At 45.7% G+C, this 25,795-nt stretch overlaps 1 protein-coding gene across 5 annotated transcripts in view; it reads right to left on the bottom strand.

The window, feature by feature from the left end:
* Window positions 1-25,795, bottom strand: part of NR6A1 (nuclear receptor subfamily 6 group A member 1) — an 89,446-nt gene that overhangs the window by 45,745 nt on the left and 17,906 nt on the right. For 3 of the 5 annotated variants that reach the window (XM_063353044.1, XM_063353045.1, XM_063353046.1), the window contains one exon: window positions 25,659-25,718. The exons of the other annotated variants lie outside the window; for them this stretch is intronic. In XM_063353044.1, the coding sequence (XP_063209114.1) occupies window positions 25,659-25,718 (60 nt within the window). The remainder of the gene's footprint in view (window positions 1-25,658; window positions 25,719-25,795) is intronic. 5 annotated transcript variants of the gene reach the window in all.

The following is a 25,795-nucleotide window of genomic DNA, read 5'->3' as shown; positions in this document are numbered from 1 at the left end:
AGGATTATGACTTCAGCTACAGAATAAGCAGCAGGAGCAGATGGAACTCTTCAGAAACAATGATTCCATTTTCATGCAAATTTCCTTAGTAGTTAAAAAAAGACGAAGAAGAAAAAAACCACCAAGATATCAGAATGGTTTCTAAATGGAAGGTTTTTGAATGATGCAGAAAGCAAAGGGCTGGTAGCTCTCCACAATCCCAAGCATTTTAGCAGCAGCCAGGAGAAAAAGCAAGCATGACAAACTAAACCCAGACCCTGCAGCTCCTCGGAGCTGCGATAAGAGAAATGGAAAACGGAGCGAAAGTATATTTTAGTTTTTATGATTTTCAACATCGTCGTCGGCTTTGTGATAATGCATACTTCAGAGCTAATTCTTATGCTCTTTAAGAGCACAGACTTCATTCATGAAGCAGCATGACAAAAATTCTTTATCCACTTGATGACTACAGAAGGTGACAGCCACCGAGAAAAAGACAGCCACAGGGACACTGCCGGAGTGCTAACCTGCAGCGTGCCTCTCCCCGAGTACAAGTGCTCCCCTGATTACAAGCACACAGACATGCATTTTTCATAGCTGAAATGTGGAAACTGAGCCAATTCTTTTGTTATTAATACTGGCAGCATACCCTAAAAAACAAATACATGCACAGAGTTAGCAGCCCCCTTTTCTGGCTCTTCTGCTGACTTGTGACTTAGTTTTGGTCCTATGCCTTCATTTTTCCCTCTCGTTTACTCCTGGAGTGTGAGAATTCCCGCTACTTCCTCCCTCTCACAGCTGTGAGGATACCTGACTGCACAACGCGCAGCGGAACTGCCTCTGTGCCACACTGCAGTATAAAACACCAGGCTGTCTTGTATACAGGAGACATTTTAATGGGAATAAATGGGAATACCCATTGAAGGCCCATGTAATTCCACTTTTACAGGCTACTTTTTTTAACTGAGGTTTTAGAGCAGAGAGGAAACTACACGCACAGAAAAGCAAGAATGAAACCCGCTGCTGTTTGTCACTGCTTGTCCCCGGCACGAGGAACCTGGGGCGACGCAGCAGCTGAACCCCGTCCTGCGCAGCGTCCGGATGCCAGCGGTGACCTGCTGCCACCAGAGACCCTGGCAGCTCCGGCCCCAGCGCTGAGGAGCAGACAGGGGGGACAATTCCTTTGGATCACCCACCCCAAATCCAAGGGTCCTTCCTGACACGCTCTTTCCCCAATGCTGCTCCTGAAGTTTTGTAGTGAGTCTTCATAAATCTCTGCCACTGCTGGCAAACAATTTCTGTCTCCCTCAGTTTCATGTTGATTTTTTTTAAATTAATTTTCTCCTTCCTTTTTCATGCAAAAGAGATCCAAAGTTAGCTTTAAATAAAACTGCAAAGAGCGCTAAAGAAGAGGCCTCTGAACCATGTGGTCAATACCAAGAACATTTCTGCTTAATCCCATTCTACCTCCGCTTGCCCCTTTCATCATGCCACTGGCCAAATCTTTTGACTTTGAATTTGCTCTCGAGCTGAATCTCCTTCCTCCCTCATTGAGTTAGATGAGGGCCTAAGGACAGCTACCAAAAGGACAGAGCACATAAAAAAAACCTCTAAAAAATGGGCTCAACAAGGTTTATTTTCAAGCTTTTCCTCGCTTGCTTCTTAGCAGAAGGATGTACAAGTAGAAACAATTTCCTCAGTTAATCCCTCTTCAACCCAAATTAACTTGCTCCAAACTATTTTCTTAACTACTCTGTTTTACAGTCTTGCCTGAATGAACCTGACGATAGGCACGTTTCAGTTCCCCCAGGAAAGGAAGAGGAGCAGCGATGGGGAGGGATGAGGAGATGACCTAGCTGGGTCTTCTCAGCTGGCTGGGCTTTAACGTATGAAGAGAAATGAGACACATTTGCCCCAGACTTTGCCTGTCTGGGCCCAGCGCGCTGGGTCTGAGCAGACTTACTGGAAGATTCTTCCTTCCTCCGAGTTGTCACAGCCTTTCTCCAGGTTGGGAACTGCCAGAACGACTCAAGAATAACTGGGAGAAGCACAAGTGAGCGCTGGCATTGCCTCTCCTTTAGATGCCTCTACAGATCTCCATTGCTTTTTCCTTTTGACCTGGGTGAATTTTATGTGTCAAAATATAACACAAAGTTGCATACAGAATTGTAAAATGGCTTAAAGGCTGAAAACTGGGTCAGACCCCCACCTCCTCCTGCCATCCTTGTCATCGCTGCCAGGGTCCTGCAGGGCCCAGCTCCCGCTGGCCGGAGCAGCCAGGGCACAGCATCCTCGGCGGCGGTGCCCTTGCCTGGGGAACCTGTTCTCCACGACGGCTCCAGCCGTTCCTTTCCCAGCGGGAAATTATATTTTCCATAGATTTAGTGAAAGGGGGTTCTAATCTAGCAATCGCGATGTACATCCAGCTGAACAGGACTTAGTGTTTTGAGAACAAGAGCAATGTAAGTAGGATGAGCCTCAAAATATTCAAGCAACTTAACCATCTGAAGATCACCTCTGACACGGGAGACTGGGGTATGGTTATGTTGATGCGCTGTGACAAAACACTGCTTCTTTTTCTAGACCCTAACATTTCATATTTGGGGACTTTCATATTATTTCTGCAAATCTTAAAATCGGTTTGCCAGAGGACTTCTGAACTCCTAGTCACTAAAGTTTTACAATTATCACAATCTGGTATTGGGCAGACAGCGCTGCGTAGCTGCTAATTCAGCATTTCTAATGTACTGGGCTACAGCACTAGGCTGGAATCTAATCTCGGATATAGACCTAAATGTTTTTCAGTGAAATTTGCCCCGCTTGTTTTGTTTTTTTAAAGTAAGTTTTAAGAACAAAGCATTAACCAAAACCACAAGAATATTACGTTAAAAGATTTCATTATTTGGACACCATACGGGGCCTGGGAACTACAGTAGGTCTATGAAGCCACACACAGGAGTCTGTAAAAGCTCCTAGAGTTCAGTAGCTGTTCAGATGGCGTGTAAACACAACACTACAGACACTCTTACAGTTTAATTTCTTATTTTTCATAAATAGGATCAAAGATACTGTCTGCTTTTCAGCCAGTGAGACCCGTAACTGACCACTTAGAAGCACGCTCATACCCCAGTACGCACAAGAACAAGTATTTTAACAATAGCATGAACTACGTTTTAGAGGAATCATCAAGTGACTGAAGAAGTGAAAGATAATCTTGGAGAGAGGAGACAGAACGGAAGTTGGCTGGAAACCACCGAAGTTACTAGAATGGCTATTGTGGGCAGACGGCGAGCAGATAAGTGCTATCATCTCCTTCACACTCATGACAAGGAGGTGGGAACCTCTTCATCCACATCAATAGCAGCTGCGTGACTCTGATACAAGCCTGGGTCACCATTAAAGCAAAATATTAACCTTTTTTTTTTTTTTCCAAATTGCTTCCTTTTGGATGAGTTCCATGTAACTGTCACTTGGTTTTTCATTTCATTTTCATTTTACATCTATGCATTCATCCAGCCCTTGAGGGTGAATTCTATAGAAATACAAGTCAAGAATGCCCAAAAGGGACCTCTGACCCACCCCCGTCCTCTGTGTCCCAGGAGGGGGGCTCCTAATGCCAACATCATGACATGTCTGAAAATGCTCAACACACCCAAGTTCTGCCAGACCAAGGAAAGGGCATGAACCGCGTTGCTGCTGCAGCACCTTCCTTTCCATCGGTCACCTGCAGCGTCACCAGCACGGCCTCGGGGGGGCTGGGTCTGCCCACCTCCCCAGGCAGAGGAATCCAGAATCATCAGGGGGTTACCATCCTCATTGCTAAAAGCGTTTTAACAGCAGCAAAACACAAGCAGAGAGAGAATGGCCACATCGCATTAGAGAAAGAGACACTTGGCAGGATGGAGGCCCTGTCCCACCACTGGGGATGGCACCCGCTGGGGTGACAGGCTGTGTCCCATCATTGGGGACGAACACCTGGCAGGATGGAGGCCATGTCCCACTGCTGGGAATGGCACCCAGCAGGATGGAGGTCATGTCCCACTGGTGAGGATGGGCACCTGGTGGAATGAAGGGCCGTGTCCCATCGCTGGGGACAGCACCCGCAGGATGGAGGCCTTGTCCCATCGCTGGGGATGGCACCTGGTGGGATGGAGGCCATGGCCCATCACTGGGGACAGCACCTGGTGGGACAGAGGCCACATCCCATTGCTGGGGATGGCACCCATCAGGGTGACAGGCCATGTCCCATCGCTGGGGACAGCACCCGGCGGGATGGAGGCCGTGTCCCATCGCTCAGAACGGCACCCATTGGGGTGACAGCCCGCGTCCCACCACCGGGGACCCTCCGCAATCTCTGCCCGGCGGGACGCCGGGATGGGGGTGACATCCCCCTAGGACAGATAAAGCGCAGGGCTGTCGATCTGCCCACCCAACGCGCTGCTCCGGCGCCGTTATCTCACGGTAGGAGCCCGTGTGGCCACCCGGTACGTCTCCCGGGGCTCCGTTTCGGGGCCTATTGTGCGAAAATAACCCCGTGCCTCGGTGCTTCGAGCCGCGCTCGGCCGGCGGCAGCCAAACAAGCGGCCCCGAGGCCCGGCCCGCGGCCGGACGGGCGCGGGCCGGGCCTCGGGGCCGCTTGTTTGGGTGCCGCCGGCGGCGGCGGCGGCGGCGGCGGAGGGCGGGAGCGAAGCCTCCGGTGCGCGCGTCTGGGCCAATCAGAAGGCGAGCCCGCGTGGGAAAAGCCAATGGGCGTCGCCGCCCGGGCGCACGTGACCGGCGGCGCCCCTGCCCGTCATCTGGGCCCTATATAGCGGGGCCGGGGGGGAGGCGGCCGGGGCTGCGCGGCCGGAGCGGGGGCGGAGGGGCCCGGTGAGGAACTCCGATGCCTTCCCGGGCCCGGAGGCTTAAACGTGAGCCCGGTTTGGGGTGGGGGGCAGCGGCGGGGAGTCGTTGTCCCGCCCGCACCGGCGGCAACTTTTTGGGGAGAGGGGGAAGCCAAGCGCGGAGCCCCGCCAGGTAAGGCTTTAATTGCAATTAAGCGCCGGTTGGGGTTGAAGCCGCCGGGGAGGGGAAGGTGGGAGCGGGGGGGCGGGTCTGCCCTGCGTCCCGAGGAGGGGGGGGGTGTTATTTATTTATAATTCCCCCCCAAGTCTCATTTCTGCACGTGTTCCTTTGTTCTCCCAACAGAAGCGTTGGGTTTTTTTTTTTTCTTTAAAATATATATATATATATCTGCTAATGCAACACAGCTGGAGGGAGCCGCTCCCTCCGTGGGGAGGGGGGGGCCTGAGTGTGTGTGTGTGTCAAGGCGACATTTCCCCCCCCCTCCCCTGACGAAGAAGGAGAAACTCGAGCGATTTTCCCCGGTTTTGTTTTTTTTGGGTTGTTTTTTTTTTTTTTTTTTTTTTTTGCTTCGCCCCCCCCCCCACACCCCACCCCGCGCCACGGTGCTGGAAGTTGCTCCCGGTTTTTCTGGGCTCGGTAACCAGACACGCGTTGTCGCCCGAGGGCTGGCGGGGAGGAACTGAGCCAGACGGGGACACAAAGGAGGGGGGCAGCCCCAGACAAGCCATCCTCCCCCCCCGCCCCTTCCTCCGTCTCCGCGGCAGCGGCCACCGGCACCGCCGAGCCCCGCGGGGACCGCGGGGCTCGGCGGTGCCGGTGACCGCTGCCGCGGAGGAGAGAGATACCCGGCTTTTACAGACGATATCGCGACCGGCGACAGCTTAGCGACAGTTGTCGTGGCTCAGGGGTGAAGTAGGAAGAGGCCGAAACCCCCGGGGTTTAGCTCCCAGGCGGTGGAAAACTCCCGTTTTCCACGAAATCAGCCTTATTTTCCTTAACATTAATTACCAAAAAAAAAAAAAAAATCGGTAAAATCAACCGCGGTTTGCAGTATTCCTGCTCAAACTAATTTTTTTTTTCCCTCCCCCTCATGGTAACTTGCTCTAAAAGAAATTTAATGCGTTTTTTGCTCCCCCCCCCCGCCCCAAACCATCTGCGGTTATTAAGTGCGACGCTTGCCATGGGGCTCTGTGTACAATAAAAGGCTCGGTCGACGTACACCTATAAATCTGGTATGTTCTAAGAAAATAATTTCCGTCAACTTTTCTCCGCGAAAGCGACTCGTTTCTAAAGCTGTGAAGTAGAATTCCTCAACAAGTTTAGAAAGTTAGAGAAGGGGGTGGTTTACCCTCCTCGTTGTATCCAGGAATGCCAGATAGCATATTTGTTATTATTTTTTTTAAAGTTAATAAGTACGAAAAGCCGCGAGGAGCGTTAAAAGTGCATTTTGAACTCCTGCGCTCTCCGCAGCCTCCACGCAGAGCAGAGGTTATTCACATGGCCGTTCGAGAAACTCCATTCATATATCCGACTACCTGGATTTGAATAGAAACCAGACAGCAATTCTTTGGTCCCAGCCACTATTCGCCCCGCTGGACAATAGAGATTTGTTAGCACACAGGCACAAGCCCTGGGACACAAAGCTGGAGGCAGCAGAGATGGGGGCTTCAGTGCACAGGAAATTACGGCTTTTGATGCACTGTTGGCAGGTTCTGCCGGTTCAGAAAAGCAACATGACTGTGCCATGTTTAAGAGCTCCTTACTGCCATTTTTAACCACCTAGAATGTCATAAAAGCTTTATTGTCACAGTACATAAAATCATGAAGTCCATATGGGTTACTTTTCAGCTGCGGTCGCTGCCCCGTGTCTGGAAGGTAGCAGCATGATCTGGCTGGAGATTTTTAATTTGTGGGGGGTGGGGGGGTGGAATGTAAAAGAATTTTGAGGACAGAAAACCTCAAAGTGTTTATAAAGAGTGGAGATTCATTACCAAGGCAGCTGATGTCTAGCATGAGATGTGTTGTTCTTGTAATGGACTTCATTTTAAGGGTGGCTGTGAGGGGACGAGGCTGGTGATTTCATCCTAAAAGGGTCAGTAAATTTACTCCCTGCATCTCCTGTATCAGTCGTGTAGGAGGACATTATTCGGTTGTGTCAACTTGGCAAATACCAAAATAAATAAGAAAAACAAAACCAAATGGTTCAGTGTCTGGTACCTCCTATTTCCCCTGCTTTCCCCCCCAGTCTAGAGTTAAAATGAGAACTCCTCAGAGACTGGGCTTTAATCCGCTGATTGGAGCCAATGAGCAGAAATTATCAAGATTAGAAAACCAACCGGTGGGTTTTATTAGATGCAAAGCCTGCCCCTCACTGTGCACGGCGCCGCGCCGAGGGGCGGGAGTCGGGTCAGCCTTCGCCCCAATGGCAGCAAGCTTTGGGCTGTTCCTCCTCATTTTCCATAGTTATCCATAAATCTTACCTACCCTACCAACTTAGCACCGGATAAAATACCCCGGGCTGACTGGATATTAAGAGTCTTAAAATCCACCCAGACATACGGCGTTAGAGCCGCCAGCAGTGTCTGTGTGTGCCACTGAAGTGCGGCAGGAATGGCTCCGCTCTCCTTCACCGGGGAAAAACAATGAAACTGAGAGTTGGGATGCGCTGCAGTTGTGAAATGGGTGTTTTTATGATGAACTGCAAGAGATACAAAGTATCATAAAATACAGAAAACAAAGGTTGGGCTGTTTGCTCCTGATGAGCATATTTTATGGATGTGATCCTGGTTGACCTGAGGACAAGGGGCAGGATGTTAAAGCGAGGGGAGCAGGTCCCTCTCCCAGGGCACCTGGGGGACAGGCGGGGGGTCCTACACCTCCGTGAGGTGGCCATGGACCTGCTGCCACTGCTCCTTTGAGCAACACGGGGCAAAAAAAAAAGACCGGCTGACAAAAACACCACAATGTTTGAAAAAAGTGAAATCCTCTCTAAGGTGCTGCTTGTCAGATTAACAAAACACCCGTGTATGCAAGGGGCCGGCTCATACGGTTTTCAGCTGCTGTTTCAGAACATTGGAAATACAAATGTGAATGTAAATACTTTTCACAGGAGTCAGTTTTGTCTGAGTAATTATATAATTTCCTTGAATTCTCTTCCTGATGTAGTACAATGGCCTGGGTGTATGACTTCTCAGTAAAACTTAGGTGATAAGAATCAGGCTAGATTACAATCATGCTATTTTGATTTTATTTTTTTTTTCTTGCTGGTGGTACTTAGAAGCCCACAAGGGCCTACCTAAAATAAGCCTTTGAACAAAAATATTATGGATTACTTTTAATAAAGGTTAAGGATATAGGTGGTTCTACCTGGAAAGCACTTCTAGATTAAATACCATGGTATTCTTAAAATAGAGCAACCCTTTTTGTTACCTCTAGGACTGCTAATACTTGGTATGGGTCTGGAGGCTGACTTTAAAACCTACCCCTTGAAAGTGCTGTCTGAAAAAAAAAAATATGCTGGAAGGTTAAATTCTGCCCTTGCAATTGCATCTTAGAGTTTGAATACCTGTTAAGCATATCACTTTGAATGGAAAACAGACCATTGGGGTTGGCAAAAAGAGCTTCTGCCTAATCAAAATAGCCATAAAAGGAATGTCTGGGCATAACCCACCCCCATAAACATCTGCACACTCAGCTCGGACATGGGAATAATCCCATCCTGCACATAAGAAAAGGATGTTGATGGCTGTTCTCATGTGTTTTTTTTTTTTTTAAACTGCACATAGAAATAACAGATAATTCAAAAGTCAGTTTTCCCAACTACAGTTAGAGCCACTCCAATAGAAAGTTTATAAAGACTCACAAAAAAGAAGAAACCTGTTAACCACTAACAGACTTGGAAGTTGCAGCTGATTGAAAAGACCGGAGCATATATAATGTGACTAAACATTAATGTATAGTATTGCATTACAGGGTTAGTTGCCAATAAAAATGCATCAGGTATGCTGAAATCTAGCAATACACTTGGCAATTTAACAAAAAATGTGGAATCCTAAGAATTTCATTTTATCTCAATAATAGCCAGCAGATGCTGTAATCATTTCAAAACCACAGTATTGATTAGTATCACTCAAACGTTAAGAACTCAAAAGACAACAATTGGGTATTTTTATGTTAAGGATAAAATAAAAGCATGGGGTTTTTTCATAAGAAGCGACGCTGCCATGCAGACTGATGACATCACCTTTTTAGATAGACTTCAGTCATTCTTGCTTCCCCTGCTCTGCCTGAAACTAGAGTGAGCCGTCGGCAGCTGTCCTGAGCCATAATGCAGGGAAACAAACACAGCCACTGTGAATGACCGTTGCATAAAACTGCAAATTTTGAGTGCACTGAAGTGCTGCATCTCAATACCAAAACCCTTCTGCATTAACGTTTCATTGTGCCACCTAAACAGGCGCGTGTGAATAAATATTGCAGTAAGCTTGAGACCAGGAATTCTGCTGGGTGGCAGCTCACTGTCCATCCTAACCATCTCCCAGTCCTGCACACCATGGTTTTGCGACACCGCATTGCTCAGACCTGTGGTTAACCCGTGTCCGACGCAGAAAGGCCAGACTGTCTGAGAGGAGATGCCAAGATGTGATTAAGAGCAGGAGAAGGCTCGGGGCGGGTGCGCTGAGGTGGATGGGCACAGAGCGGCATGCGGTGACTGACACGTGTCCCCACAGGATGCTGCCACCACCTCCTTCGCAGCACAACCCACCACTGCGTGCAGTGCACCACAGATGATGTCTCCGTGCTCTGGTGGTGGCTCTGGCGCTGGGCATGGGCAGCCTCAGCAGGGACACAGTCATTCCTTGCCATGGGCACTGAGCTGGCGAGGGCCAGCAAACCATAGGGTATCAATCCCAAACATTCCTGGGATGCATTTACCGAGTCTTAATTTGGTAACCTCAATCAGTTTATGGTTTTCTTGAAAAGTATCTGTCATATGAGCATTCAAGGCTTTACCACTTAGTTTCTTTGGGGTTTACTAGCAGCCCATATGTTTATCTCAGCAGTAAAGCAGACATCCACCTTTTCTCACGTGTAGACAGTCCATAGTGCCTTCTGTAAATAACCCTACGTTTCAAGGCGGATGCCATGAACAAAAAGGATCAGTCTGCTTTATAAACTGCAGCGGTCAGGGTTTAGCCATACATACTGTAATTTCCAGTCTCCCGTATTATATTTACATTTAGAGCTGTGCCCTGGAGAGTCAGCACTTCCCATTTACATAATTATAGCGCCCTAAATCTGTGTGCCACCAGGGCTTGTGCTTCCAGCGAACTGGCTAGTCCAAGGGAAGGAGGGGACTCGCATCCAGCCAGGGAACACCGTACCTTCGTCAGAGAGGCTGGGGGAGCCGACAGGGCAGCTGCAGTACAAAATACAGTTATTCCAGGGACACGAAAACTCTCCTCTGGTGCTGGATATTATGAATGGCTATTGGTATTCAGATTTATTTCTTTAGGTGGAGTCTCAAATCAGATTTTTAAGGCAATCAGCACATTTGCAGACAAGGTTCACATGACAAATATGGACTCTAGTTACAAAACAGAACGCATTCAAGTTTGCCATATATTTTTTTCTGCTAAAGATTTAAATATCATGTGGCTTTAGCTTTCTTTCTGTTCACTGAATATCAAGGTCAATTAGGAATGATGTCTGGCTAGTACTCTCAGAGCAGATTAGACAGTTGCATCAAAAACTAGGACCATGTATAGGTCATCTGTTACTGTGACCTAGATTTCTGAGAATCTGTTCAATTTGTTTTATTGAAAATGTGGTACTGTCTCAGTTCTGTTTCTCATAGTAAACCTCTCTATAATAGCAGAAAATAGCTTTGTTAGATACTTACAGACACTGCTTACTACTTCTGCTAAGACACAAAGAAAATCAAATCCATGCAGCAGACCTGTTCCTGTCATCCATTTAATTTTAAAATAACTTAAGGTTCTGAAAGGCTTATGCCTTATAATCTAAAGCATTTGGTCCACATGCCAAATACTAAACAATCTGAAATACATAATAGCTTAGCTTCAGCTTTGTTTGCCCTATTTAATTCATTTTTTCGTGCAGAAACCGGTGGATAGATGCAATATTTCTGCAGCCTGCTTTGGAGATGAAGAACATACCGAAATATTTGAGTAGAGCGAGGCTATCTCGTGTGCATGGTGTGAGAGCTTTGGGGTGCCCTCGGAGGAGAGCTGCTTTGGAGTGCTCAGCCTGAGAGCAGAACCAGCCCTTCCTCCTCAGCCCTGGTGTTTACTTCTTGACTATAAAGGTTCTGCTAGCCGAATTCTGACACTAGTGCAGCGTATCCACCTTTGCTTTCTGGGTTGTCCTTCTGAAACCACATAAAAGCAGGTTTCCACTTGGAACATTTTATGACAAATTTCCTCGCCTCTCAGAGCTTTTAATTGTTCTGGTTAGAAAGCAATTACTGAAACACGGATCACGCAAACACACCAGTTTGTTGCTGTAAGTCTTTGGGAGAGGGAAGGAGAGAAAGTGTATCTTAAAATATTAGAAAATATTTTCTAATGAGTTTGGTGTAAAAGGAAAACTATAAAAACAGCTAAGCGGCTGCAGATTCTGCAATTCAAAGAACAGTACACCAGCCAAATTTTAGAATCATCATCATCATCAGTGTCTGTGGCGTATCGTGCTGAGAGCTGTGGTACAAAACACATCTAGCGCAGTTGTGCTCTCATCACGCCGCAGGAGAAAAGGTAGGTAAGGCCATCAAACAGCGATAGAAATGGGCACAAAAAGAAGGTGCCAGTAGATTGAGATTCGCAGATTAAAATCTCCAGTACGTTACTCCCTCATAAACTGTACTTAGTAAATCTGTTCCAATTTTTTCAAAATTCTAAAGCCAGTTCTACCAAGTCATCTGAATTTTATCCTACTTTCATATTCAAACTTTTATGTGCATCTCTCAGCACACTGGGACCAATTTATTTTATAGGCAAGATAAAAACCCAGCAATATTTGGGTGACGTTATCCAAAGACCATTCTTCTAAATGAACACAAGTACATTTTCTCCTTCTTGTTTCACATGATGGCTGCATTTAAATAGGCTAAATGTATAATTCAGAAAAGAATGGCTGAGTCCTGCACACCTGGGGGTCATATCCACATCCATCCAATATTTAAAAGCACACAAAAGCAGAGAAATTAAATATATAAGAGAGGGGGAGGAAGTCTTTCTTCCAACAGAATATTTGCCTGGTAACCAGATATAAGAGCGCGCTTTTTTTTTCCCCCCCAATCATACTTAGTTGTCCTACAAGAGTCTTTGAAGATACCTTTATTTTAAATTTTAACACCTGAGGAAGAGTTACAGAGATGCTGAGCAGCAGCGCGAAGAAAAGTATCACAGAAACACGGCTGAGGGTCTCCAAAGTCAACGCTGTGTGTGTGCTGTGGTTTAGATCATTTGTAAACAAGGCTAAATGAATTCGGTGTGAAAACGTGAACAAACAGCAACGAAACGCAGTGGGAATTTGCCCATCGTGTGTGTTAGCCCATGCGTAGGATGTAATAATGTTTTTCCCAGACAGCCGGGAGCGTTACACATGGAGCATCCCGGTACCTGCCATAAGTAAACGCAAGTAACCAGCCCCGGGAACAGGGATGCCAGCATCTGGTAAAAGCTGAGATCGGGCTCTTTGCGTGTGTGCAGCAGCCGTTCAGGTCAGGAGGAAGCCATACCTCTCCCTGAAAGAGTAGTGCGTTTCCAGCTCAGCCAGACCTTGGCAAGTGATAAATGTCACAATGGCTGGGAGAAGGAGAACGGGGGAGATGACAGGATGGATCTTCACCTGCTCAGTACAACGTCATTGTCACGTCATTCTCTTTGCTTCAGTTACTGGGAGTAAAATCTGTATCGTACTAAGCGTATTGTGAAATGGAGTCTCGCAAGATGGCAGCATAAGATTGACCCGGAGGCGCGACGCTGACAAAACTGAACCAAAAAGTGAGATTTTAGAGGTGTCTCTTTTGAGAAGAACCCTAAATCTTGAAGTCTATCAGATGAGAACAGTTGAATTATAAAGCTGAAAAACAGAACCTAATTATCTTCAAAGGGACAGTTATCAGTGAATCAGGAGGAGACATTACGATTATGAAAAGCAAATCCTTCATTTGATCCCTCTCCATCCACACTGCTTCCCAAGCAGATAACTTAAGCTTTATCCAGCTAGAATTGCTAATATGCCAAAGTGAGCCAAATATAAAAGTTCCGATTAACTTATGAAAAAAAAATCTGTATTTTTAAATTGTTCCATATGATTGGTGTGTGCACAGGGGCACGCTGCAGCAGGTAAAGAGAGGATCATGTCGCTGGTCTGGAGCTACAGGAAGCCTCCTGTGAAATGTCCCGCTCAGGAATGGACCTTCCCTTCTGTAGCAGGGATCATGTTTGAGTACAGTCTTTAAAGATCAAGACATATAAACAAAACAAATACCTCCAATTTCTCTCCTGATTACTTTGCAAGACATTTTCCCGTGTTTGTCAACTGTACGTGCAGGTTCTGGGCATTTCTTCAGTATCTCAAATCGACAAACTAAAGTGATTCCTCATGAAACACACCTGCCAGGGCAGGCATTGCGTTCAGGATGAGCCCACGCAACGCAGGCTTTGCGCATGCACTGGCGCATCAAAAACAAAGGAGACCTCAGTTCCAAAAAACCAGGATTCTCTTTACCATTGCCATCTCCAGCTACATTATGCAATTGAGAAACAATAACATGGGAATCTGAGTTTGACTGTTGAGGCTAGCATGACAACAGAAGGCGTTTTCTGCCCTCCCTGCCCTGAAAAAGCCTGGCCAACTCCAGCTAATTCGAGTCTTAGAGCAAAAAGGCAATTCTCTGCAACAGAATAACTAATTTTTGCAAAGACGGCTGTCATACTGAGGGCTGTGCCAATAATTTCTGAAATGCTAAAAGGCAGAAAACAATCTCAGAATCATCTGTGGTTAGGATCATCTCTCTCCTTTCCGAAACCTAGGCACAGGAACTATGCCTCAATTCACAGATTAATGGGAGATCTTTTTGATCTTCGCAGAGAGAAAGAGTTGCCAGCCAAGAAGAGCAGTCAGCACAGGAGTATCTTCTGAAGAAGTACTTCTCCTGAATTCACCACCATAATGAATGTAAAGTGCCTAGGTCTAGAGCAATGCAGTATTTCAGTGATGAAGAATTATTAGCATGTTTGATAGACCAAGGGAGACAGTGTTATTTATATCTACAGAAGCTGCTTACCCAGCATTAGATGTGTCAGGGCACAGCACAACTGCAGGAATTCATCAGGAGGACACCTCCCATTCCTCTCTACCATGAGTCTAGTACAGACAGTAATGTTCACTGCAACAAATGTTACCTTAAAAGATAAGAGTTACTGAGGGGGTTTTTCCCCCAACAAGGACAGTTTCTGAAGTTACGTGCAATGAGGTGAAGATCCACTATTTAATAAGACATCCTGGGCTGAGATTATTTTTGTTCCATGTACACTGCAGGTACAAATAGCTCATAGCTGCAGCTTGCTCCAAAACTCATCCCTGCTGGGTCTACTCAGAAGAACATCCCTTACGCCACCCTCGGGGTGCTGGAAAGCTGTTCCAGTCCTGAAGAAGCTCCTTATCTCCTCCCCAGTTTGCCAGGGTGAAACTGTACTTGGTCCAGTGGAGAATATGGTGAAGAGGCAGCAGGTCTTGCAGCACACTGCGTCCCATCCCTTCACCGTACTCAAAACCAACTTTGGGGACAGGATAGGGAGCTGGAGCCTAATCCAGTCCCATCAGTCCTGCTAAGGAAGCTTCAGACCATGGCAATGTCTTCTAGCCCCAGCCGCCTTCTTGCTACAAGCAAATTTGACAAATACTTCCCTTAGCAGGTAACAGGAGACGGAGGGTTTGGTTCTGAGAGCTTTGTGTGTTTATTCCAGAAAGGTAAACCAAGTTTTGTTCAAGAAATACAACTATTTCACTATTTCAGTGGCTTGGAAAGACAGTAAAGTGCTTAAAAAATTAGAGGGCATCTGATTACTCAACCTGGGATGTCAGATTGCAAGAACATCCACACTAGCTCATTCATAAATGCCTTATTTTAAAATATTATCATGTTTGGCAAAAAGAATCAAACCCAAAATAGTTTTATTTTTCTGCTAAAATCACTTGCTGAGACTTAGTCCAATATTGTCCAAGAACAAGGAGTATATAATATAAAATAATTTGGTTTGTTGCAGAATCACCTCCCTGCGGTTCAAAAAAAGCTTTCCATTCTTCTATATGCTTGTCAAATAGAAGTTCACACATCAAGTTTCTGAAGATCAAGTCAAACCATTTTTCCCTGCTGACACCCAGCTTCAAGGTTCTGGTTTCCCCCTAAAAAACCAGACCCGTTCCCAAGGCCAAGGCGGTGTCGCTCTGCTCTGACGGGCTCATTTGTGCAGGTGAAGCTATTAACAGGCAGCCCAAAACTCCCTCACCTGCACTGGTTTACTTCAAGGAACTTTTATCTTACTGGCGACAGTCTTTCTGATTATTTCATTGTTCTCCACTCATCTTTTCAGAACTAAATGCAGATGGAACAGCCTCTGTCGCTATTCAGTATTTCATTGTTTGCACAGTAGTAAAAGTCCGATTGTGCACACACATGCAGTTAATTATCTGCCGTAGCGAGTACCGCGTCGTACAGTGCAGCCCTTTCTGTTCACACATGGTCTATATTCCTCGTTCCCAAACACGTAATTTCGCATTTGGCTGTACTGAATCGCTCATTTATGCTTGATTTATCTAGAGACCCAGATTTGTGTCACTTTTCTGTCTAAAAAACCCCAAACCTGCTAACATCTGATACTGTGTTTCTCCCAGGCCAGTAACAGCAGCGGTTTAGGACATGGCAGACAGTCACTGCGCCAAGTTCATCAAATTCCCCCTCAGAACTGCACCGAGACCTACCCGTTTGTTGTTTTTTAATCCTTTTAACATTTGCCACAGCAAATTTGTATCATACCAGTTTAAGTTGTCATACAGTATTAAGTCAAACACCTTGCAAAAGTCTAGGGTATGTTGCATCCAGAAGGAAGCTTGTCAACTCAATATGAGATCAAAATAACTTGGTAAGTCCTCGATAAATCAGTGGAAACTGGTATTAACTGCATTTCTCTAAGGTCCCAGAAGAGCTCTGCATTTATTTTCTTTAGGATCACCACCACAACACTACACTCGAAAAGGGAAAATGGACCAAATGGTAACTTGGTGCCCTGATTTCATGTAGTCCCAAGACTGGTCAAGTAGTAGCCCAAGGAGCTTTTGGACAGTTAAAAAAAAAAGTTAAAAAAAAAATCTCCAGTCCTAATTGTAGAAGACTTCTGTATCTGAAGTGTTTGGCCATGACATTGCTCACCCACATTTCAGTGAAACAACAGCAGTAACTACAAATACTGCCAGTGATTACATCCTCTCGTCTCCCCGTTGTCTCGTCAAGGTGTATTTGCATGCCTACGCTGCTGGCCATTTACATCTACGAATAAAACACATTTTTGTAGTACAATTAAAGCGTGTTACAGGACAGAGTAAACATGCTTGCACGTGGCATTTCCGTGGATGGTTGGAGGCAGGCACTGTCGCAGTCCCAGCCACCTCCCTCGGCAGAGCACAGCTGCGGCACGGGGGTGGCGGGGGAGCGTACCTGCTTCCCTCCCAGATGCAGACGTTAAATGTATTTCATGACACTTCAAGGCAGTGCCATTAGGATTCCCGCCCTGCTATAAATGAAAGCCTTATTGTGAGGAACTAATAGAACGATTGAATTGGGGTGTAAGAATTGTTCAGGCACCATAAATACACAAAAGTACCAGAAACATCCACTAAATCCTAACTAAATCCTGTCCCCATGCTTCAGACTTTCACGGTAACCTCTCTCTTTCCGGGTTTGTGTGCATATTGTGAGGAAACCATTTTCTTCATACAGAAACCCATTCTCCCCACTGTAAGTATAAGAAAGCCCCATGTGCTCTGAGTCTGCAGTATTTTCATGATAAAGTTCTACCTGAGCAATCCACCGCCTCCCTGATTCACATCATTGCACTGATAAACCGCACAGGGATTCCAATGTATAAGGCGTTCTGTGCAGGGAGCTAACGGCGCCAGGCGTTCAGAGACCCACGTCCCGTGGCTGACTGCCTTCAGCATCCAGGGAAGGTGCTGGGTCCACTTAATGCTTTTTCCACAACGGGAAATAGTAATTAAGCAATAACAACAGAGGTGGCAGCTGTCAACTGTGGGCTGGTTTCAGTGCTTCCTAAGCAAAAGAAGTCCAAGAGGAAGGTACGTGTTGAAGATTCAGTGCAGATAGTAACTTCTGGGGTGTGTTGGACCAAACTAAGCAGGCCACAAAATACAGCCTTGACAGCATCTTACCAGTTCCGCCATGCTAATGTGAAAAAATGAATAAAAGCTGCTGTACAGTAGGCTCAGGCAAGAGTCACTGAGTACAGTCTCGTCTCAGTACACTGAGTATTGTCTAACTGCCCTCTGCTCCCCAGCTCACACCGCGGCCCCTGCTTTGCTGCCCACCATCGCGGTTTCCAGTAAGCACAAAGACGCTTCAATAGGTGAGCAAAACAGGGAAGCAAATGGATGAAAAATGACATGACCTGTTTTGTGATAAGATACAGGCATCACTGGAGCAGCAATAAGAAGAGAAAGTGCTAGGACTATGTGGAAGAGAAGCCCTATCGCCGTGCTGGTAGCACTCACTGCTGCAGCTTGCAGATGGCTCTTGCTGTAACAGGATAATCCTCTCCAAGTTTCCTTACACTATATAGATATATCCATACGTATGTATGGATATACACACACACACCCAAGAGAGAGAAAGGACTTGGAGAGTGAAAAGAGAACATGGGTTTTGTACGCAGTTCCGAAGGTAAAACTTCCAACAATGGAATGGTTTTAAAGATTTCATCTTTGTCTGCCCCGAGCCTTGTACATACTGCCCAGTTACAGTTTCCAGAGAATTATTTTATCATCTTGGAATCTGTCCAAAAACCTAGCTGATGGAGAGCTTTGAACTTTGCAAGAGGGAAGGAGTGTGCAGCCAGGATATAGAAATAACATGTAGAGTTTGTTTTTAACATTCAGAAGAAATTCAAGCTCTCAAATCGTGAAACGAGAAGATGAAAGTTAGCAAGTCGAAGGTCAGCAGAGGTACAAGAGGAGGAGGAAGTAGTGGAAAAAGCCTCTCTCACAATGTACTTTAAATATAAACACACTGTTTTGGTTTGTTAAAACCAAAATTTCACGCTTGACTTGAACTTAGTTTCCTTGATTTATATTATACCTACCATGTGTAGCCACCCTTCACACTGGGACGCTCGTGAGGCTCAACACTTGAGGCTGAGCATTGCTTGTTATTAATTCAAATTTTCTTTGTTCTTTCCACCAGCTCCTACTCCAAAAAGATGGCAAGAAAAAGGTGAGACTAATTTTCAGAGAATTCTTTTGATTTTCAGTATCAGTTAATGTTTAATGATGCCATTAAAATCAGCAAGGGCAGGCTACAAACTGCATTCTGGGAGAAGTTCGTCTCTCAAACAGCTTAGTCAATATAGTAGATTGTTTCAAGTACTTTATTAGACAATACACTTACTGTTAAGTTACATGTATCAGCTCAGGATATTCAGAGAGACACTTAACGGTCCCTACGACAAGAGAAAATACTCTGAATTAAAAGCAAGTCTCCGGAATTTTAAAGTGATAGGTTATTCCCACTAACTCTGTAGGCTCCACTTCACTCACAGCAGAGTTTTCTCAGATAAAGCAGCAGATTCCATTTTTAACAAACAAGTTGGAAATAATTCCCTTCTCTCAAACCATGCAAGCCAGGTGGAAAAAGTGAAGATAATTAGGCAGATGCAATATAGAGATTTAAAGAGAATAAATCCCTTTTCCCGCTTTTCAGAGGAAAGATAATGCAATTCATTTATGCTAACCAGAACATTCTTAGGCAGACATTTACATATGTAGTTTAAAACTTGCAGTTAAACTGTTCCAATAATGTTCTAGATCATACTAAAAATGATATGAGGCTCTGAAGGGCTTCTCACGCGGTGGGTGACCCCCAGCCCTGAACGCCTGGCTGCTCCATCCCGCTCCAGGGAACAGGGATCCCACTGGAGAGCGGTCCAGCGCTGAGCCCTCTGGGAGCCCGCGGCCACAACTTGTGCGTGGGTCAGTGACACCCTTTCATGCTTCCAGCTGGCACAGGCAGCTCTGGAAGGTTTAACCCGCAAGTTTCCCGCAGCACATAGGGACACACCATCTCAGCAGCCCTGAGCATCAGACAAGCAGGGAGCAGAGGGAAGAAGCCATTGGGCGAAGCGTATGTTGTGCTGCCTGCCCTACGCGACAGGCTGGGAGCATCACCCCAACTGCAGCCAACAATGCAGTTGGGATCGAGGGACTGAAGAAGCAGCATGACCAGTCCCCATGCCACTCTCCGGCAGCTCTGCCCAGTAGGATGCTCCTACATTGAAGGGTCGCCTTAGTTGAACCGAGCAGTTGCTGAGAACCCGCCTGCTTTACAGCAGTGGCACGGAGAAAGCCTTTAGAAACCCTTGAGCAAGAAGAGAGGGGATAGGAGCTGCAGAAATACAAACAGACCTTATGTACTCCGATAAGAAGTAGATCCCCCCTGCTCCCACTTTTCGTGGTTTACAGTTACGGGTGCCCCCCGCCCCCACTTTTTTTTTTCTTTTTAAGGTGAACTTTAAAGTGAAGAAGTCTGAAACATTAACTGCACCCTTAGCGTAGCTATTCAGAATATGCACATCCACAGGAGAAAGGCTTTTTCACAACTGCAATTCAGATACATTCAAAGAGGTTTTAAGAAACACTAAGTCAACTTTGCATCCATAACTGCAGGGTTACACTTCTGCAATTCATTAGTCTTCATGGTTCCATTTCATAATTAAAATACTTGCAGTTTAAAACTTTACAATAAAGAATGTGCAGTCCTCAGCAGTGTTTCCACTGCTACTCTATGGAAAACATATGCATGGAAAATATGTACAGTGCATGTATACAGCCATCTTTGGATAGCTTCAGTGAACATTCAACGCTGTCGGTGAGTTTGAGAACTAGAAAAAACCATCGACCGTTGACTGTACCTTGAGGTTTATCACAAACCCTCTGTTAAATGGAAAGCTTGAACCTTCATAGTTTTTCACATATGGTTGCCATTAACAGGTCATGATTTACAGATTATATTAAGAGCTACAGAGGTTGAGTTTTTCCAGTTCTTCTACTTTCTCCAGAAATGAATTGGTGTATAAGAAGTGTTTGTTTTCTCTTTAAAAAAAAAAAAGAATTAAAACTTTATACCAGAGCAGAATTTCTGCAAAGCAAAGTATCTGAGAGCAATGGGAGATTTTGTACGGGCAGCACAAAAGCAGTAACGTATCCACACCACATGGGATACTTGGAAACAAATCTGAGCACGGTATATGTTCAAAATAGCAGAATACAGGCCAGATCGGGAGGGAAACCTCCTTTCCATTTGGGCTGGCAACTTGAGCTTCGCTGGAAAAAGCTCTGGAATGTCAGTTCATGTGCTCACAGGAACCTGTGCTCGATTTCAGCAGCTGCTCACCGGGAACGCTGGCCGAGGACCGGATCCCTCCCAGCACGGTCCAGCTGCTCCTGCAGCTCACGCTGTTGCTTCACAACCAGGCAAGCAAGAACGTGTCCTTCCTTTCAAAGGAAAAGAAAGCCAAAGGCAGGGGCACCTCGGTTGTACCCGTGTGGTACCTTCTGTCCCAGTGGGTGACAGGACGTGGGACTGCGCGCAGCAGGCTCTCCCAGCCCCTGCCTTCACCAGGGTGCGGGCAGGTGTGTGGCTCCCACAGGGACGGCAGAACTCGTATAAGAAGAAAAGGCTCAAAGCTCATGCCAGGGAATATTGGCTTGGGCTGCTCTTGAAGACATCTTGTGACGTGTATAATTTTACTTCTGTATACGGTCACAGATGGACAGCACTTAATAAAATAGATACCTGTCTCAGGACCAAGGGAAAGCACAGGCTCTTGAAAGTTAAGGCTGTTCCCTTCAAGTGCACTTTGCACCTTGTATCATACAACTGAGTGGCATTAAAATACCAAAACAGGCCTTTGTCAAAACACATGCCAGTAGAAGGTGGTTCAGCTGACAGCTACGTACACCATCAGAGCCTTCCTACCATAAAGAAGGTCTAAAAACCTCAAACCACGCAGAAGTTTGCGATCTGAAACAGATGCTCGAAGCGATAAACCACTTGGGAGCAGCAGTGGGTGCCTCAGAAAACATGATGGCCTTGAAGTTCTTTTGATAGCCAAGAGGTAGACTCAATGAGAGCATGATAAATGCTTTTAAGCAGGACGTCTCTCACACTGGTGGAATGCGAATACTGCTGGGATGAGGCCCAGCCCTCATTGAGCTAGAGGACAAGAATCTGTAATATAGGTGGAGTAACCAAACAAAACACCTTTACCAAAAAAGGCAATTTATATCATATTCTTAATGTAGTTTCTAAGTTGAAGAATGTTTTTCTGCTACTCTCCCTGTGAAAGTGTGCTTTGCAGAAGTCACCAAGATTTCAAGAAGCCCCAAAAGAGCTACACGTCCTGAGGTCAAGATGACTGCAGTCCTGGCTATTCCACGAGAAAGCGCAGAACGAGCAGAATGCTCCAAAGGACCAGTGCTGAACATCTTTTGCATCTAATGGCTGCAATCAACATTCATTGCTGTCGGTGGGTTTTCATTTCTATCAACTCACTGATCAATGAATGCAAACTGCGGACCAGCCAGCTCAGAGACTGCACGGACCCACCATAACCCAGCCCAGATAGCCCATTACCGCTGAACAAGAACCTTCCCGGCCTGGGAAGGGGTCACGTTTCAGAGGACAATGGATGAAAACAATAACATCTTTCCTCTAGCACTCTGCCCTCGGATTCTCAAACCCTCTGTTCCCCAGCCACCTTGTTCTCAGCACAGATACTCCTAAGGACTTTACACCATGTTGGACTCTGGGGTGTGATGTGATCCTTGGTCCCTCCTCCGCTTCTTAGGTACCTTATGGCGATCTTACTTAACCCAGGTTAAACAAGAGTTCCATCATGCTTTCAGTGCTCATAAGAGCTGCATGGGGATTTTTAGAGGGGATAAAGGAGACAGAATAGCTGAGTAACTAACCCAATTTTAATATAGGTGACAGCTTACTCTTTGTGGTTCTTTGGTAAATTTCTACTTTCACTGTCGGTAAAGCGCAAACCTACATATGAACTTCACCTGGTTACAGGAAATGAAACTTCCTCCTGCATGAGACAAGCCCTGGAACAACACCATGTCCTATAGAGTGATTGGTGAGAGATGACAAAGGACTGAAGTTGTGTGACTGGACTGACAGCGATAGGAATGGGAGGGTGCAAAGCAGAAAATTTAAGATGCTGCTGCAGAGAGCATTCCTCACTGCGGTGGTGGGCAGGGCAAGCTTCAGGTACAGGGGAAAAGATTCAGGTCAGAAAAGCTTTGTGCAGGAGGAAGTCTAGTGACAGTGGCAGAACAACCTCTTGAGCTGTCCTCCAAATATTTTTTTTTTTTTTTTAATGATTTACATGCCGTACCTGTGCCCAGGCACACCACTGTCTCTGGACAGCGGGATGCAGAGACCACAGTGCAGTGAAGGCAAGAGACCGCTGCAAGGCACCCCCTGCTCCCCAAAGGCCGTGCTGGGCGAGGAGAGGGCAGGGCAGGACCCAACGGGGAAAGGGGATGCTGTGGTGCCCAGCAGAGGTACCACATCCACTCACTGCGCAGTAAAGAGTCCAACCATCTCTCTTCCGCCTTGTTTCCTCCTCCGGTTGCTTATGGGATTATTTTCAAGCAGCCTGTTCAGACATGCTGTGCTGATACCACACCGTAAGTGTCTCCCTAAGCTCGCTGCACAGTTCAAGTCAGAACAACTTGCTAATGGCTTTAAACTCCAATTAGGTGAATATTTAAAATAAATCCCTGTTTACTTGCTCTGCTAAAAGACTTAAGCTTCTTCCATTTTATACAGAAACAGTTGCACTGAGTTCAACAACAGTGTTACAAACTAAACGGCCTGAACTCTGCAAAACTGGGGCTTTAAATCTCCCCTCTCCCCTGGTCTGAGGCCCTGGTCAGTGGCTTCACTCGCCCACAGCAGCATTTCCACGGGGACCCTTGGTAACGCTGCAGTTTAAGACAGAGAATTTACTACGGTAATAGAAGAGTGAAGAGCCTGAAAGCACGCCCACCAAATTGTTTAAACATTAGGAAAACTAGAGATGACTCATTTTTGATGCAGTTTGATATTTTGCCTTTGCAATTTGAAATTTGTCAGCACATTTGGAAAAACTCATTCAGAAATGAGCATGCACAATTTGGATTTTTTCCAGTGGCATCTTACATGACATACAAGAAAGCATTTGTGTATTATTTTAAACAGACATTTCAGCCTACTGGTTTTTCCCCCATACACCTGTATGAAAATACAAATGAAAATACAGAATACAGAAGTCCTGACAGAGAAGTTCATCTTTACTGCAAGGAAATGTGAAAATAATTCACTGCAATTGCTCCAAATAAGATATTTCGGACAAAGAGGAGAAACTCCAGTAAAGGGGCCATCCCCTTGTTTGCTAATGCACAACAAGCAGAAGGCTTAAGCAGACACGCCACTGATCTCAAATGCTCTGGATGCACAAATAAACCTAAGAATTCAGTTTTTTAATTCTGTTGTGAAAATCCTCAAGCTTTTTTCCTTTAATCACATTTGGTAATGAGACAGCAAGGGAAAAAACTTACTAGGGGAAGGCAGGTTAGCAGACATGTTCAGAATTTTTCAAAATCCATGCCTGGGAAGTTTTAGATGCTTCTGGCAGCAGCTGTTCCCTCCCTGCCAGAGATGGCCACCCCACAGAACCGCCTGCCCCGGACGGTGGCCAAACTGAGCACATCAGGATGACGCTGAGCACCGGCACGTGTTCGGTGCTGCCACTGCAGCAGTTGGGCAGCTGGGGAGGGCTGAGGGCCCCAGCAGGAATCTCCAGGGCTCGTCTGTCAGCCCCCGGCAGCTCTGGCTGGCCAGCGAGGGCTGAGCTGGCTGCAGCACGCTGAGGACACCGCTGCCCGGCTATCCCGTGGCCGTGCCACCAGCTGGGGGGACCCCGGCAGCCCACCAGCGTACCTGCACCCTGCTGCTGCGGCTCAGCCTGCCCACCAGCACCGAAGGGTTGGATCAAAAGACAGGAAGACATCAAAAGAACTCAAGGAGCTCAGTTTATTTAGTTTATCAAAAGTTTATATAAATATCTTCATAGGGAACAGAAGTTTGACAAGCATTTTTCAGTTTAGCGAAAAATAACAGACATGAAAGCTGCAGCGAGACAAATTCCGACTAGCAATAATATACAATTATTTAAAGGAAAGAGAGGGTCGTTCAGTTCACATTAGGCAGTCTTGCTTTTAGCATTTGGCAGATACATTACGATATAAGAATACCTTTTAATGCACGAGAGGCCTGAATACAGGAAGTCTGATCTATGTCGGGCTACGAACATTCAACAGAATATTAGCCAATACGTCTTCATGAACTACATGTGTATCTAAATGACAACTTAAATTATTCTACATATGCATGTGAAATTATCTGTTTCTATAAAAAAGTGATCAACTACCTGAAAACCTAGCTAGATGCCTACAAAAGCGTGCCTTATTAATCAACACACTAATAATTATGCCTGTTTGCAACTCTGAGCCTATCATACATTCATTCCACACTACTGTTCCCATAAAGAGGAACCATATTTCTCACTGTAGAGGAACAACAGTTCGGCAAAGCTTCAAAGTTCTCCAATAGCATTAAGTCCATCAGCAGGATGACACGGGTGGGAAGGACAGTGTCCTGAGTCTGGAAGGCTTTTAGCAGTTCTCAACATCTGAGTGTTATTCTTAGAATAAGCTGTCAGTTAATAGTCTGCCACATTGGAAAAATCCAGAGACTTTCCAAAGAATGACATGAAAAGTTGCTTTAAATGAGAAATTTGCACAGAGCTCATCCCTCTATTGTGAGCGCAATTGTTCTGAATTCTGCAAGTCTGTGACTTCTGCAAGCCTGACAAGGACTTGTTGCCATCTAGTGGATTATAATCGACAAAATGCATTTGGTCTTTGGACACAGCAAATACCACTAGATGGAGTATTAAGAAAGAATTCTGAATTCATATTATTTTATTTGTCCAGCAGCTCAGATTTTCAATGTCTCAAAAAGTTATAGGCCCAGAATTGCAGTGAAATTGAAGAGGATTTCACCAACTGCTTTGTTTCATAAGAAATCCCAGGCTATGGATTTCCAAGTATAATACTGATACATTTAAGGTAGATACTTTTATGTCAACCTAATTTACCAGCACCTCAGGTGTTTATGACTATAACAGACAGGCATCTACAGCTTTCACTGATATATCTCTGGTAGAAAAAGATCTTGCACAGCCTACATTCTGCTGGTGTAAATAGTGATGTACAGACCTGATCTACGCTACTTTTGTGAGAAAGACCTGATCAGTTATCGTATGGGAATCCTCGCCTTCGTGAATAAGCATTAGCTCTTAAATAGCTCAAAGTCTCTACCATGAAGTATGAATTCATATCTCTGGATTATCTCAGAATGAGAAATTCCACTCAACACATGTGGCAAGAAAAGGGGTACTTACTGCCCATGGAGTTCATAGGAAGGACAGGAGAAGAGGAACTCATCTGCTCCACATCTGTAGCTAATGGGAAAGTGAAAATGAGAAAGTTGTGATGTGCATGTTACCAAGAAGTCTTTAATTTTGAAAACTTTCATTTA

Source organism: Chroicocephalus ridibundus, chromosome 15, assembly GCF_963924245.1.
Source record: "Chroicocephalus ridibundus chromosome 15, bChrRid1.1, whole genome shotgun sequence".
Taxonomy (NCBI): domain Eukaryota; kingdom Metazoa; phylum Chordata; class Aves; order Charadriiformes; family Laridae; genus Chroicocephalus; species Chroicocephalus ridibundus.
This window is presented reverse-complemented; position numbering and strand designations above follow the sequence as displayed.